The sequence below is a fragment of the Onychostoma macrolepis genome, chromosome 14 (assembly GCF_012432095.1).
Source record: "Onychostoma macrolepis isolate SWU-2019 chromosome 14, ASM1243209v1, whole genome shotgun sequence".
Taxonomy (NCBI): Eukaryota; Metazoa; Chordata; class Actinopteri; order Cypriniformes; family Cyprinidae; genus Onychostoma; species Onychostoma macrolepis.
In genome coordinates this window covers 4,322,106-4,339,486 of record NC_081168.1, presented here as the reverse complement: position 1 = coordinate 4,339,486, position 17,381 = coordinate 4,322,106, and the positions used below count along the sequence as shown (strand labels likewise).

At 38.9% G+C, this 17,381-nt stretch overlaps 1 protein-coding gene across 2 annotated transcripts in view; it reads right to left on the bottom strand.

Moving 5' to 3' along the window:
• Position 1: 1 nt before the first annotated feature.
• Positions 2 to 17,381, bottom strand: part of ppargc1b (peroxisome proliferator-activated receptor gamma, coactivator 1 beta) — a 45,740-nt gene continuing 28,360 nt past the window's right edge. The window contains exons 2-12 of one of the 2 annotated variants that reach the window (XM_058797817.1): positions 17,033 to 17,218; positions 15,889 to 16,083; positions 12,717 to 12,833; positions 10,288 to 11,182; positions 9,151 to 9,196; positions 8,642 to 8,706; positions 7,285 to 7,810; positions 6,019 to 6,094; positions 5,766 to 5,884; positions 5,549 to 5,679; positions 2 to 4,224 (exon numbers count right to left, since the gene is read on the bottom strand). In XM_058797817.1, the coding sequence (XP_058653800.1) occupies positions 4,133 to 4,224; positions 5,549 to 5,679; positions 5,766 to 5,884; positions 6,019 to 6,094; positions 7,285 to 7,810; positions 8,642 to 8,706; positions 9,151 to 9,196; positions 10,288 to 11,182; positions 12,717 to 12,833; positions 15,889 to 16,083; positions 17,033 to 17,218 (2,448 nt within the window). In that variant the 3' untranslated portion in view covers positions 2 to 4,132. The remainder of the gene's footprint in view (positions 4,225 to 5,548; positions 5,680 to 5,765; positions 5,885 to 6,018; positions 6,095 to 7,284; positions 7,811 to 8,641; positions 8,707 to 9,150; positions 9,197 to 10,287; positions 11,183 to 12,716; positions 12,834 to 15,888; positions 16,084 to 17,032; positions 17,219 to 17,381) is intronic. The other variant, XM_058797818.1, reaches the window with a different exon arrangement.

Sequence of the window (17,381 nt, the reverse complement as noted above, 5' to 3'; positions counted from 1 at the left end):
ATGTTGTTCATTATGGATTTTATTTTTTGGAGGCAAAACAATGAATATATGTACTTTTTTTACAGTATATGAGGATCAGTTTCTACAGTTTAATAATGTAAACAATCTCGGAAGAGAAATGTGTTCAGTTTAAAAGGAAGCCATCATCTGCTTTTTTTAAACTATTTACATGAATTAAAATATAATTTATGACATCAAATAATTTCCACTATATAGATTTGAGCTAGGAAACTAGATTTTAACAATTTAAAAATACTGAAATGCATTTGTCTCCACATTCTCAAGATGTATGAAAATCACACAATACCGAGAAGAAGAAATTTTTTTAAAATAAAACCAACACCATTTCAAGACATCCAAGCTAAGTGGCATATAAATAAAAAAAAAAACTCAAAACATATGTAAAAATATAAAATCTTACTAGCAGTATTTACCAAAAACTACGTTAAAAAAGGAAAATCATAGCGAATTTGATAGTCATTAGATGTAAATAGTTAAAAAAAAAAAAAAATGAGACAATGAAGAAAACAATGTATGCCCTTTGACTCAGATTTTGTTTCCACAAAAGAGGAGGTCTTGAAGCAGCAACACAATGTGACATGGATGTGATGCTCTGGCACCATAATGACACAAACGCTAGATCCACTTCTTGATAAACATGATTCAAGGTTTAGCGCACAATATAAACTTTCCCCGAATATGATCACTGCTGATTCAAGAAGAAAATTCTCTCCAATCTTGCAAGAGCATGTACTTTGTGAAAAACAAATTGCAGGGCCGTAGATGTAGTGAATTAAAAGTGACATTTTGTATAAACTAAGAAAAAAAATAAAAGAGGAAGAAATCACACGCACGCTCACACAAACGCACGCTCACACACACACACACACACACACACACACGGCCAAACCAAACGATCATGACATTCTTGAAATGGATTTGGATACCGCAATTCTCATGTATCCAAACATCAAATGTACTTTTTGGTCAACTTGTCTAGCGATTGCTAAAATGAGGGCTGGAAAAATGTATTGCATTGAAGAAGGTTCCCTTTGGATTTTTTTTTTTTTTTTCTTTTTTTTTTTAACCTTTTTTATTATTATTTTTAATTTGGATCTGTACATTCTAGATTGACAGTGTTGAAATGTATTGAAGTGTTCTGAAACACTGAATAAAATGGTCTATAACAAATTATATCATCTATATATTTATCTACACAAACACACAAATATATATATATGTATATATATAATCATATATATGTATATACCTTTTATAATATGGCTGTATTGAAAAAGTTTACTTGCTTCAGTAAAGAAAACACGTTGGATTGTAAAGGAGATCAGACAGGACTGATAGCTTTGTTTTCCCCTAAGGTTTAAGGCTCTCCCTGTGAGATTGGGCTGTCTGTGTATTTTCCTAATAAAAAAGTCCCTTTCGGCCAGCTTTTTTGTCGAACCATCTGAGCCGTCTGCAACGTACAGTACAGGATCTGATTACCCTTAAAACAACCAATCTCTTCAATAAATCCTTCCATTATGAGGAAGGCTTTCTTAGCGGTATTGCATCTCAATTGCATAAAAAACAAAAACATATTAAAGTTAAAAGAACCATTTCTAAAGGGACACTTTATACAACTGAGTTTGACTTATGAAGCCATATCAATGAAAATTCCCTTCTGGATCTCCCTGTATTGCTTAACGCTGCATCGTCGGGTTCACCAACAACCAATCAGAGCCACACGTTACCACATCGCTGTACAGCACATAACCATACATCTCATGTTTACACAAGACACAGTGCTATATACACATTATATACTTCTCCATATATATATCTATATATATAATCATGTAAACCAGCACATCTCTTGCTTATTTAGTAGTATACATACTAAGCACAAACACTCATTCAGTTTAAGATCGTATAGGGCGAATTGGTCGAAAGCAGCTGTAATATTCAGAGGCCGTGTCCACGTAACAGCTCAGTACCGTAAAAGGGAAAGCCGAAAGGCACGTCCTGATAGGGTACTTAAACACTGAATAAGGCGTTCTGTACTTAGTGTGCGCTCTAGTAAAAGTCGAAAGAGAATTCAGTCATGTAAACATTCAGGTTTGGGGTGTGTTTCTGGATAAAGGGGGGTAAAGAGAGGCTGCCGGCGCTCCCATACACGCACACACTCGCTCACAACTGCACTAGATCCACAGGCCGAAGGTTGGAGGAGACCCCCGCAGAACAAAAGCAACGGGTCCCGGCATATAATAAGGGACGGACCCATCCCTAGACCCCGTAAAAGACACGGACGACACGCAGTTATACACTAGAACACGTTTAGACTCCAAAAAACACACACGAAGGACAAAGAGAGAAGTAGCCACAAGGTAAGAGCTAGAAAAAACCCGCAGATCTTCCCCTGTCGGAAAGGAGACAGTAAAAAAAGAGTGTTTGAGCTTATAGAGAGAAAGAGTATGAGAGAGTGACATGTAAACAAAGCAGAGATACGACCGTATCTCTAATGAGATTGAGCTCTGGAAAGATCTTCCTCCTAGTTTACCGCCACCCTTCTCTCAGCAGCGCTCCAATGCGTCAACCGCCTGGATGTCTGGCAGGGCTGTGCTACTGGGAGAGTCGAACCGCTCCACTGTACTGTCGAATCGAGACCGATAGGACGAGCGGTACAATCGCATTTGTGATGGATACATTCTCGAAATACGTTTCCCTCAGATTGGGATTCTAATCCGGATCGGGTCACGTTCTGACAAGTACGAGTTAAAGATGAAGTGTGTATTTCTGCACATGACTGTTTTCAAACAGGTTTCCAATTGACCCTTCGCCCATTGCTGTAGCTATGTCTGACAAGCCATGCCGCTCATCATGTTCTCACGGAGTGAAAAATACATCACGGAGAAAAGAGGACACTGACAGAGACAGAGCAGGTTACTTTAGGTATTAAACAAAAGTCTCAGCTTTCAAATCAGGTCATTTTTTTAAAAGAAATACAAACAATAAATACCATTTTGTTGCTCTCTAATGTGTCGTGACAAATCGATGTTGCACCACAGTTCAAGTGGCATGTGAAACGATCGTCTCTTCCTCTACTAGTTATAGCATGAAATAAACATGTATGAACACCAGAAGGTATTTTGCTTCAAACGTGGCAAAACGTCAATACACGCCATTTTTCAAGTTCATGTCCACCAACATTAATCTACTCTGGTTTGTTTCAGATAAAAATGGCATTATGATTTGACATTCTGATTGGTCAGGTCGCCTGTCAATCAAACTCATTGCGAAGGGTCAATTGGTCAGCCAAACAGAAAGCCCCGCCCCGAAACTCACACCATTGGCTGTGTCAGGCTGCTCAAACAAACAGATCAATGTTTTGATACATCTGTTTACTTGAACAGCTTTTAGCTGGGATAGGAGTATTTTAACATTTAAAAAATGACACACTTCAGCTTTAAAGTAGAACAGTCGAGTTGTGTCTGACAGCCAGCAGCAAAAGCCCCTTCAAACCCAGAGGAGGGCAGAGGCCAGACCAAAGAAGCACTACCTCGTTTGAGTGCATAGATGAAATCAAGGAAGCACTAAAATTACAAAAAGACTACTTTTTTCTTGACTTATTGATTTGTAAACTCTACCTTGTAGGATTTTTTTTGTTTGTGTTTTTTTAAATCCACTTTTAATCCATCGTAACACACACACACAGAGTTGAACATCCACAAAATTTCGCTAATACAAAGCTTGTTTATATATTTGTACAACAAAATGGTGAAAGCACCTTGCAGGTCTATGAAGAGTGACAAAGGGGTACAAATTAAAAAAAAAAAGCACACGCACATCACAACAACCGATGGAAAAGAGTGCGGTTTGCTACGAAGCCCGAGCCGCTCACGACGTCATGAATGGCATCAAACACACACAAGAAGCAGCACTTGTGTCCGGTGTCTCAGAGCTGATTCTGTTCCTTTGTAATCCTCCCGCCCCATTGTCCTCCAATCCTCATTTAGAAGCGACAAGGTCTATTTTTTTATTCCAATGTTCAAAATGTAAACATGAAGAAGTGCCTTGTTTGAGGTGCTGAGGCGAGTCTCGGACGGGGCGTGACGCTGGAGGCGTGGTAAGGCGCGTGTCAGCGATGCAGGCTTCTCTGGGCCTCTTTCAGCAGAGCGTCAAAGTCCAGTGCATCATACTTGCTCTTCACCGGACCGGGACCCGCCTCATCTGAACGGCAAAACACTCACAGTTAGTTTGTTACACTAGAGTCATCTGCTAAAAGCAATTTATACTTTCTGTAACAGCAAAACATAACCATGATATATTGATGGATATATTTTTATTTTATATTTTTATAATAATAGAATTTTGTGCACATCTCTCTACATAAATCTCGCCAAATTATTAAATGAATTCTACAGATGCATTCTATATATTACATTATATTATATTATTATACAAGTAACATAATAAAATACAAAAAAATACTATAATCATGAATAGAATAAAAATATAAATTGATTCAAAAGAAAAGAAAAAATGCTTCCCATATTTTTTTTATTGTTGATGTCAAACTAAGTGTTATTTATATGTAATTATAGTAATTATAAATGAGCTTTTTAATATTTTTATTTATCATTTTAATTCTAGTAATTTTATTGTGTGCTTTTGTCATTTTTATTATTTTGTCATGCTTTTTTTAGTTTTGTATTTATCATTTATCTTTTTGTCATTTTTTTTATTTCTATTTAAGTTTTTCATGAATTATTTGTATTTTATTTTATTTTAGCTTTATTTTAGTTACCCTAAATTATTTTTATTATTTATTCATTATTGGCCCAGTGTCTGTTATAATGTTATATTTCAGGATGGTAAATCACACCTGTGCTGTTGTTTATGCATTTCTCAATTGAACAAATCTCGGTTTTCCTATTCAGTGTATGCATGTCATGTTACTAATCTACATAATGAGCCTGTGCATTTTGAATTGATTTCGATATTTGATTCATTTTTGTTTACGTTTGAATGATAAACAATTTTTGAAATGTGCTGGAAACCAATGGAGAATCACTAACCTAAACACCAGCATCATTCATTTACAAAACATAATATCATTTGACCACTACTGTCGGCAGCATTTTTCTGGCCTTTTTTTTTAACCAGACTTTGAGAAAGACTAGATATAATCTGACTCAGCACACAGAATTAGACGATGAGACATATTTAAAAATGAACAAGCAAGCAGCTTTTTCATTACCATCGTCTGGAACTGACTTCACACGTTATTTAGTCCGTGGACTTGATGTAATAGCAAGCACTGCGGCGCACTGGCCTGACTATAATTAAAACTGCACCCTGCTTTTTCAAGTGGGTCAACCAAGAATCAAAAAGTCTTTTTTTCCATTTAAATGCAAATGAAGTCGAATTAGGCCGTTTATTAGCTTAGAAATGAGAAGACACCTTCCTCTGACTTTATTTGACTCAGAACGGAGCACCAGACGTCTGATGCAAAGACGACATTAAAGAGACAGGAAGCTCTGCATTCTCTTACCCAGATCTATGTAACGCTTCCTGCCGAACCGCCGGCCACCGCTCCCTCCGCTCGGACCGAGCGAGTCCCACCTGTGCCGTGAGGTCTGGCCGTTCTGAGCCGGTCTCAGCGTGATCACCCCACAACGCTCCCTACACAAACACACAGAAACATCAGCGCTCCATTCTCCCACTCAGGGCACGATAAGGTTAGACAACTAGACGGAAATGGAACCCACTCATTTTTGATGACCACTTTACAGTCCTCCGGACGACCGAAGGCCTCAAAGCGCTTGCGCAGCATGGACTGAGTGACGCTGCTCGGAAGGTTGTGAATGTAGATCACTTGGCACTTGTTCTGCAAATGCACAGCGGATTAGAACACATAAAGACGGCACTTAAAGGAAACAAATATGACATCAGATGCATCTACGGCTTGGATAATTAGGTTAGTGCTGCGACTAATAAAATCGGTTAGAAAACACGACCTACCACATCATTCTCTTGTCCACACTTTGTCTTGCTTCTTTTTTCAGCTGCTCCGTGGCATGTCTCAGAGTTCTCATCGCTGAAAGAAGGACAACAGGGCCGAGTTATTCAAAATGGCTAATAAATGGAAAAACTTAGTTAGCATACTGGGATTTGTGCTGCATTTCATTCAAAGGCAGATGTACAGGTAGGATATTTCTACCTTACAAAAATTAACCATGGTTTTGCTACACTAACCATAGTTTAACCATAGTATTTGTAGTAAAACTGTGGTTATAGAAATGGTAATCAATACGCCAAAAAAAACATGGTTAGTGCACTTTCACTGTAATAAAACCATGGTTCATTTTCGTATTTCATTTTCAATTTCCAAGCATAGAGGTGTTTCATTCCACACTCAAATGATCACATATAAAGAAACAATTATGGCAAAGCTAATGTTAGCTTAGCAGTTGTTTGACTGTCAACAAGCAGTCTCCTAGAAAAGGATAAATGATGCTACGCTCAAGCATTTGTACACTGGAATGATTTTCTTGTTTTCCATATCTATGGAAACAGATATCTAAACATTCTTAAATCAAGATACATTTAACTGAGAAGATATTAAGTCTTGCTTTCTGAAAAAAATATATCAAAATTAACTGTTTTTTATTTATTTTTTTGTCTTAAAATTAGAAAAAATAAATAAATCAGCCAATGGGGCAAGAAAAATTATCTTTTTTCCCCTTAAAATAAATTTTTAGGTTTATTTTTGGATATAGCCGTGGTGCGGCTTTCCCTGTTCTAACAGAATTAGAATGATTATTAAAACTATAGTTATCGTTATTTTCCACTAGCCAGGAACTCTAAACATCATAAACACATTTGTGACCCTGGACCACAAAACCAGTCCTAAGTCGCTGGGGTATATTTGTAGCAATAGCCAAATATAAATTGTATGGGTCAAAATTATCCATTTTTCTTGTATGCCAAAAATCATTAGGATATTAAGTAAAGATCATGTTCCATGAAGATATTTTGTAAATTTCTTACCGTAAATATATCAAAACTTAATTTTTGATTAGTAATATGCATTGCTAAGAACTTCATTTGGACAACTTTAAAGGTGATTTTCTCAATATTTAGATTTTTTTGCACCCTCAGATTCCAGATTTTCAAATAGTTGTATTTCAGCCAAATATTGTCCGAACCTTCAAGATTTAAGTGGCATCCTATTGCACTTTTCAAAGTCAGAAGGTTGGATGGAAAAACCACAGGAGCGTTCAATACCTGAAGGGGAGTTTGCCGCCGGGGGAGGGGGGCGAACAGGAAACTGGGGACTGGGCATCCAGCTCCGGGGTGGGAGAGCGGACAGGTGAGGGCTGACTGGTCTGCTCTGGACTGTGCGAGAACAACGCCACGGGCGAATCAGCCTCAGTCCTTTGCTGGCAATTCGTTAGGAGCCTCTCCTCCTGTCCCTCCATCTCCCCGTCCTTCACAGCCATCTCCTCCTCATGCACCACCACACGGCACTGAGAGCCGAGTGCCGCTACCGTCGTCATCATGCAATTCTCTCCCTGATCCAACAGGCAGTAATCGTGGTCCCCGTACGCCCGTTGTGTCCCGCCCTTAGTGTCCGTGTCGCCCGTTTGGCCCATCCGGCGCAGCTGGGCGTACAGCTCCGTCTGCTCTGGGAGCTTGCGTATGTGCGCCCGCGCCAGGCACGAGCTCTTGGTGGTGAGCTCAGCTTTTCCGTCGGGTTTGAAGAGCTCGTCCTCCACTGGTTTATGGGGGGGTGTGGTGGGGGGAGTCAGGCCTGGAAAACACACGCTCATTAATCACCACCAAACACACTCGAATATCACCAAACGCTCTGTTATTAGACGCAGCGCACAACGGGCAGAAAATTAACATAATTAATAAAGCTTACAAAAGGAGTCATACATAATATTAAGCATGTGTAATATAAAATAATGAACGATTAACTTGAATCAGTTATTATTAGTGGTGATTATCTCCAGTGCTACTGCTCACACAAACCTCTAAAACTAAGTATTCAACTTCAGAAATCTTGCATATATACACAACACTGTTGGGGTCAGGAATTTTTTATGTATGTATTTATTTTTTGAAAAATTATTACTTTTATTCAGCAATAACACATTAAAGTGTTTAAAAGTGCTAAGGCCTTCTATTTCAAATAAATGCTGTTCTTTTGAACTTCCTGTTTATCCTGAAAAAGGAATCCTGTATAAAAGTACAATGGTTTGCACAAAAATATTATACAGCACAATTGTTTTTAACATTGATATAAGTAAGAAATGTTTCTTGAGCAGCAAATCAGCATATTAGAATGATTTCTGAAGGATCATGTGACACTGAAATGCAGCCTTGGTGAGCAGAAGAGTTTCTCTCAATAACATTTAAAAAACCTTACTGACCCCAAACTTTTCAACGGTGCCATAAATATACAGAACACTCATTTAGCCTAATTTAGACATGCTATTAACTACATTTTAAATCCTGTGCAACTGGCAAGCTACTAGCATGTGTGAGAACATATGAGGTGAATCGAGTGCTAACAGCTCACACAATGCCAGAAATGGCACACTTTTAAAAATACCCCTCACTGAGTGCGTAATATTACCTGCTGTGCCACACAGTTCCACAGAGAGAGTCTGCTCAAAGGGCTTGTTGGCATACTGCGCGTCTCTGATCAGGGAAATACAGAAAGAGATTGCATCTATTAAACTCTATTAAACTCTTACATGGGCAAGAAAAACAGAGAGAGAGAGAGGAAAAGATACAGTCTCAAAAACATAATGCATCAGATTTACTGTTTCGGAGGTTTATATTTGTCTTCTAATGACATTTGGAGCAGGGTTTGATTGATCTTGGTTGTTTTACTTTACACCACGTCTGAGCTATGTATATGCAGAGAACAACAAATGACTGTAATTGGTAGAAGAACCTCAGGGCTATTTATAGCAAAGTTTTACTGTGAGAAACCGAGTGTTTTGGTATATAAAAACAGCAACTCTACAAGCCTCCTCTAGGCAATTTTGAAGATGGACGGAGTCCAGCGGTGGTCTTAAACTGTCCGCCTGGAAGTGTTCCAGGGCTCAAGAATAGATTAGATATGAATGGAACACACACCCGTTGGATTTGGACGCCAGCGGCAGACAGAGGCAGGAGCGTTTCTCTGCAATCAGAACAACAGACAGCATCACTGTTAGAGATCTCAGCAGCACACGCAGTTCCTGAACTGGCTCTCTGAATATAAAAAACATGCTTAATGGTACATTATAGGTTGTTTGGTTACTGAGTTTTTAAAAGCATCACTAAATAGATGCAAAGAACTACAAAACAAAAAATTTCTTAAAAGTTCAAATCTACTGACAAATGCAAATATATAAATCTAAATTATATATATATATATATATATATATATATATATTAGTATAAGATACAATTATATATGTAAATATCTATAATAATGCAACAGTATACAGATCTTTTTCTAAAAGAACCACTGAACAAAAAATATATATTTTACTTTTACTTATTTTTATTTTATTATTTAATTCATATAACGCTATTTTGCTAGGTGACAAGAAAATATGACTTCCTGTGTGTGCACTAACAGTGTGAACACAAGTTTTCTAAATATTAATATTTTAATATTCATTCACATTTAATTATTTTACTTTTCAGTCATTCAATGAGACATTTTAAATTTCAATCTCAAGACAGATGAATATCAAATTTACACTTCATATAAATTTGTGCCGTCAATCAATTAAATCAATTTTTGTAATTAATCTCAATTAATTGCATATTAATATAATTTATATTGTCTTAATTTCACATGAAATCTTAAAATTCATTAATGCAGAAACAACATAAAGATGGTATATTTTAAATGTGTGTTTAATGGCATCTTTTTACTAAGTAGCCTATTATTAATGAATGCCAGTATCATTGATATTGACCAATACTGCTACTGATATCTCTATTAAATGCATTTTTCGGCGCCAGAACTGAATTAAGTTCTCTTTTGCATCTTATCACGCTTGATAGCATGTTCATAAAGTCTACTGTAACACTAGCAAAAGGATGCCAGGAAAAAATACGCATGCTTCGTGAAAAAATTCATTGCTCAGTCAACTCGTTCATTTTGACAGCCCTAATATATATCTAAACTGATATTTGGTTTCATCTTAATTCAGCATCCGAATACAGCAATGAATCACGAATTCGAGTGTAGTATACTTCTAATGACTCATGTCTTACCATCACTGCAGCAGGGGCTACGGGCCTCAGATGTCTTGTGGGAGCTGCTCTTCTGGCTGCTATCAGAAGGAGGCTCAGCAGGAGCATGTTTGACCGCATTCTCCTCTTCACTCGATTGCCCAACACTGGGCTCCGAGCGGTCGCAGTTCACACGCACTCTCTTAGCGAATCGGCTGGGGAAGGAGGCCAGCCGGCGAGAACGCCTGACCGAAAAGGAGCCTTCCTCTGGCTCAGGGCTCTTGGGGCGCTTTGCGGCCTTCTGCGAGCTCTCGCAGTCTGAGTCTTTCGGTTCGGCTTTGGGAGAGGAAGAAAGCTCAGCGCTAAGCCGAGCCGCGGCCCCTCTGCAGTGGATATAAGGGGGGCTGTGCATTCTGTAAGGCTTGCTTACGTCAAAGGAGCTGACGGCCTCTAGAAGCTCCTTGAGCAGGGAGTGGGCTTTGATTTCCCTGCGGCGAGTGAAAGGAGCCCTCGGCCTGGTCTGGGGAGCCAGTTTCTGAGGGTTCACAGGAAGGTTGCGGGGGACCTGCGAGCTCTCGGGCTTGGCCTTACGCTCTTTGCGATCCCAGCTGGCCTGTTTGCGTATGGGCAGGCAGTACGTGTGCATGTATTTGATGAGCTCCACTACAGAGTGCAGTTCTTTCTCCGAGGAGAACTGGGGCTTCGCCGGCTCGACGCACACCATGCTCTCGCCCTCGCTGCCGGACGACTCCTCCTCTTCCTCCTCCGAGTCACTGTCCTCTTCTTCTTCCTCCTCCTCCTCCTCTTCCTCTGTGTCGACGGAGGGTGCATCCTCAGCCTCCTGCGCGGTGGTGAGGTGACGGTGGAGTTCAGTGCAAAGACGACCGGAGGGCCTCGCCGGCCGTGGCTTACGCTCCTGTGTGCTTGATTTGTCCTTCTGCAGAGGGAGGAGGAGACGTTTCATTTAATCTTTTGATATTAAATACAACTGAAACGTAATACAGCAATGAGGCTCAAGAGGTTGTGCATTACTTGATTTTATTATGCTGCTAGTCGCAGCGTGAAGCAGAGCGGGAAAATCACTGTTACACACAACCTCAAGTGAATTACTGCTTTTATGAAAAGCTGTCAACAGCACAGGACAATATTCTTCACCAAAGAAACAATTATTTAAAATGCACATTACCATTCAAAAGTTTGGGGTCAATATTAATATTTTTATTCAGCAAGGACACATTAAAATGATCAAAAGTGACACTAAAGACATTTCTAATGTTACAAAAGATTTATATTTCAAATAAATGCTCAAGTATCCTGAAAAAAATTTGCATTGTTTCCACAAAAATATGAAGCAGCTCAACTGTTGTCAACATTGATAATAATCAGAAATGTTTCTTGAGCAGCAAATCAGCATATTAGATTGATTTCTGAAGGATCACTGAAGACTGGAGTAATGATGCTGAAAATTCAGCTTCTCATCACAGAAATAAATGACATTTAAAAATATATGAACACAAAAAACTGATATTTTAAGTTAAACTAATATTTTAGAATATTACTGTTTTTATTTGATCACATAATTGTTGAGGACATAAGACTTCTTTCAATACCACACACACAAAGAAAAATGTTTGAACGGTATTTTGAATGATATTTTGATATGCATACATAATTTCACACTGTTTATATTCGTTTTTGGTATTCTAACTTTATTATAGTAGTATATATTACATGTATAATTATTAAAATAAAAGACAAATGCAATTAAAATACTCATTTTAATTTGTTTTACAACAATTTCTAAAAAATGAAATTAAAATAAACTGCATGTGCCAAAACACTATGACAGAAGTAATAAAAAATGAAAAATAGCTCCTTTGAAACGGTTATAACATTAAGCATTTGCTCATGGCATTCGCCAGCGGTATGTAGCGAGCTATCTTTTGTAACGCCCTTATGAAACGAGCAAACACGTGAGGCACGTGGGGCAGCTGAACCCCTACAGTCTATTTCAGAGTGTACTTCGCTCTAAGGTTACTGTGACAAATGTGCCAAGGTTAGTTGCAAGATATTTTCTTGGTATCTGAAGAACCACTGCTTGTTCTTTTAAGTAATCTCAAGCCCAGTGAACATTGCCCTTTAGGCTGGGTAGAGGCTGTGGCTTTGCCATGACAGATGGCTGCACTCAACTCTAATGCGACAGCGGCCTTAGCCGTGGTGTGGCGTGCCAAAGCGAAGCGAATGAATGAGGAACCGCAGGCTTCACAGGCTTTGGAACTTTGAAGCACAAATCCTCAGTGTGGTTTCTAAAGGCTGGCATAAGCTAATTAGGCATTAGCTTTGCGGTGGGAATACGCCGCAGCGAAGACGGGTAGTGAACAGCATACGTGCTAACACTGAGGTAGTTCTTATTATGGTGTCACATGTTTTGAGTTTAAACCGCAGTCACGGCGGCTGGAACTTCCTCTCACCTTTAGCACGGGCCTCACGGGTTTGACGTGTTGGCTCCTGCTGCTATGGCGATGCACGTCTTTGTGCGAATCGAGGCCCGCAGGCACATTAGGGGGCGACAACAGGAGCTTTTTAAGCTGTGGAGGGAATGAGAGGCGAGGGGTTATAATTTGATGACACACGGTGCATTTCAAATTACACACAAAATCAAGATAGGTTTGCATTTTGCATTCAAATACATCAACAAAAACAAGTTTCAAGCAGTTCTGTGCTGTAGCCGCTGTAAGAACAAGACGTTCAAGTTACTGGAAAATCTGAAATGCAAGTCCTAAATGACCAGCGCAACCAGAGAAAGCAAAGTAAGAAGCAGTGCAGCGTTGCTGAGTCCCTTAAGCGATTGTTAATGTGCCAACTTGGCAGGTCTGTCCATGTCTCTCAGTGTCCATTGAGGAAACTGAAGGGGCGCTGAGGGTTTCAGCTTCTGTGTACCAAACCGTTTTGGCATGCACTGGCCATCTACGCCATGAAAACATGTGCTCTGCTGTCCCTGTTCCTGGTTCTTCAATGCACCCCTTGTTTTGCACACAGACTGGCCCCATTTAGGGGTTGAGGTGTAACTGTGGCCATCGCCAGCAGAGGGGGCTCTCAGCTCTTACACCCCGACTAAACTCTTGCATTGAGACTCAAGGAGGAAGGTAAACTACACTGGAGCATTTCCATTGTTACTCAATCATCTAAAAGGGAAATGCATCTGTCTAGACTTGTAACTTTCAGGGAAGACTGCAAAAAGACTAAACTGATAGTAACGTTATTAACCGTTTGTAACTTTACAGCAAGTTTTCAATTTTTTAACATTAGTTATCTGAAATAGTTAACATGAAATAGCCATAACAATGCTCTCATAGAATGTATTATTCTTGATGAATGTTACTTTTTTATATAAACTACCATTCCAAAAGTCTCATCGAGGTTGCATTCATTTGATAAAAATGCAGTAAATTTCTGTTTTCTATTTTAACACATCAAATTTTCAAATGTAATTTATTCCTGTCATGGCAAAGCTTTATTACTCTTCAGTGTCACATGATCCTTCAGCAATCTTTGAACAGTAGTGTATAAATAATACATTTTTAACATTCAAGTCGTTCTTGATAGTATTTTTATAAGCCAGTTAAAAATTGGTCAGCGTTGGTTCATGATAACTAATTTGTTAATGTATTGCACCTTATTGCAAAATATTACTTTTCATAATGAACACTTCCGTGTAATGTTTTGTTTAGAAAGTTTTTCCATGTTGCATGAATGTAAATGATAGTTTTTATGGAAAAACGACTAACTTTTAACAGGTTGTATTACTGGTATTTTCAGACCTAGTGGCTTATTCTCAGATGGATACACATAATTTTCATCAATTTAAGATTAATTTGTTCCTCCTTCAGACATCTCTTGCATAATTTGGTGCTACGCCCTGTAAGTCAGCCTTTTTTGGTATCTCTGAGGCAATGATTATCTCAGTAATCAGATGGTGGCCTTTCATCGGCGCCAAACAATGTGATCCTAGAACAATGTGAATTGTGAAAGGCATTGAGTGAAATGTAAGACAGTCATTACTGTAAGTACTACCAGTCTCTATGGTAAAAATCACAAACGCACATGACAAACTGGAAAATCAGCTACAGTACAATATAGGCCATGCCAGCCAATTGTTCAGGAAAAAGCAGTGAAAAAAAGAAGAAGGGGGAAAGAAGAAAATAAAAATAAAAAGCTGTCCAACGGGTAATAACTGTTATAACTGGTTTCACAACGTACACAGATTAAACAGGGGTTTGTGAGCTGAGAGGGACAGATAACAAACACACCAACTTGTTCCAGGAAGTGGCATCTTAAGAAAGAGATGAGAGTTGAGTCCTCTCATAAAAAAGTGGGAAAATGGAGCAAAGAGAGCTGCTGTAGAAGTCCATTTCGTGACCTGAAGGAATCAAAGATCTGGGAAGTAGATATAAGCATTCCCTTAAAAAAGTACCATGGTATTACCAGGTTTTTGGACATTATCATGATGGTAATGCCATGGGATTCTTTGAAGTACACTACTGTTCAAATGTTTGTTAACGGTTGGTGAGATTATTAAAAAGTCTCTTTTAGGGCTACATTTATTTGATACAGTAAAAAGGTAATATGCAAAACATTATTACAATTTAAAACATGTTTTCCATTTTAAAACAGGGATGTAACAATGCACCCCGAGCTGGTTGAAAATCAACTAAAAATATTTGACGTTTCAAGTCAGTCGAGATGTTAAACGAATCGTGATATAATCGGGGGTGGGGGTTTATATGAATGTATCTCTGAGGAGAACTGACTGTCCTCTGAAAAGTTTAGATGGTATTTTCTTTTCATCTAAAGTAGTGTTTTAATGTGGAACCAAGGAAACGCAGGCCATTCTGTTTTTGCTTTCGAAATTATACAATTGAATTGAAATCTAAAACTGTTCATGATGCATGAGCTTGTCTCTAATTTTAAACGGAAAGAGCACAGGCAAAGCCTTTGTTTATACGATGAGATTTCTTTAATTTGTATTATTTATTTCTTTAATTTGGGATTTGTTTTAAAATTGTAATTTAGTTTTGTTATTAGACATATTTCGTCAGAGAAATAATAAAAGGACACCTTTTCATTAATAATTTGTCTTAAATCTTTGTTAAAAAATATTGTGAGAAAATTGTATCGTGAATCGGGTTGAGTGAATCGTTACATCCCTATTTTAAACAGTAACTTATTCCTGTGATGGCAAAAATCATACTGACCCTCAGTTTTGAATGGTAGTGTACAGTTTCAATATCATGGTATTCATACACTGCCATGGGATATATCAAAGTACCATGCTATTGCCATCTGATACTATCACAATACCATGGTATCGCCAGGGTGCTTTCTTATAAGGCTCAGAAGTAGATAAGAGCAATGGGATGCGTGGGAATATGAAAGCCTAGAAAAAGCCTCAAGTTCATAAAAACGGTGTCCACGTTCCACATCCCTGCCTGTGAAGAGGATTCTTGTTAGATCGGTTGCTTAAAAAGAAACAAAAAGCCCAAAATGAGAAAAATTCAGACCTGTGTTGCCTATCATACCCATGCTGTGGGGTAGTCAGAGGCCCATCCAAATCCACCTTAAACAGGAAGGAAGGGTTCTTACTAGAGATGGGTCTTCTGTCTCTGGGCTCAATGAGCCAAGGAGGGGCTCACTGTCCAAAGGGAGGTCATCTTCCTCCTCCTCTCCCTCCTCAGGGTCGTCCCCCAGCGAAGGGAACACAGACAGACCCCCGACTCCGTCCTCAGGAATGCCGTCCAGGCTGTCTGTGAGGGCAGCGAGCAGTGCCGCATTTTCTTCCTGAAACAACAAGAAAGAAATGAAGGCAAGTGCTCTGCAAAGCAAAGATAAAGAAAACCTACACTCACACAGCTTGTTTAAGTCTAGTGTAATCCTTTACCTCTTTGTAAGAAAGAAACAGTGGAGAATGACAGAGGTTATTCATAAAAGAAGGGAAAATCGGGATTAAGACAGTTGCAGGCCAGACTCGAACCTGCAACAGCCACATGAGCACCACAGCTCAAAATATCATCAGAACGTGCAATTGCACTAACCACTATGCCATGGCTTTGAAAATTCACTCACTCTTAATTTACTCACCTTTCATCTTTGAAACACAAATGAAAGTATTAATAATTTAATATTAGCCATTAATAATTTATCTAGCCATTAAAAGTTCAAGCAATCAAAACTTTCATGCATTAAAATGTACAAAAAGACATTTGAAATGTAAAAGGCTTTTATTATTTTATCACAGAAAATACTGAAGAATGCATATACATAGATCACATCAAATATGGTAAACAGAAGTTCAAACCCGAGATACATAAGAACCAATGATGTTTATTCTTTCTGGCATCAATCAAGCATGTTTGAGCTTCCGTTTATCATATTTGATGTGCTCTATGTATGTGCATCTGTTCATCATATGAAGCGATGTCTAAATGTCATGAGTAAATAATGACCGAATTTTCATTTTCAAGACTAATGCCCTTTCCCAAATTTTGCCCTCAGCCCTCGGCCCTTCAAATCCAATCTTGACATAATTCTGAATGGTTTGCTGGGTAGTGAACACAAAAAGGGCTTGAGACTTCAGCTTCATATCAAGTGCATCATTTTGGACGGTGACCTACTGAGGCCTGCCATGATTACTGTCCAAACAACCAATCAGAGGGCAGAATTACACATACCACTAATCCAATTGTTTAATCTACATGTGCACAATAAAGCAAGTACTTGAGGCTCCCACCTCGAATAGCTCTGGGTCTCCGCCGCTGTACTGTATGGAGGCAGGGGAGTGATCTGAGTGCTCGTTGCACCAATGCAGCTCACTGAGGCAGTTCACTGAGTCAAAATCACTGGCGTCCAGCTGCGAGAGGTCAAAGTCTGGGAAGTCAGCATCCAGGCGGTCTGAGCAGACCTCCTCTTCCCCATACTGAGAACGAAAGGAAGAAAAAATGATAGGTCAAAAGGCCAACATCAGAGGACACATCTGAAAAGAACGCGCTCGGCTGTAAACACTGGGAAATCAATAGACATGCCATCACTGTGGAGGTCCTGAGCTCGTAACAGTCATCTGAATTAGTACTAACCCTCAG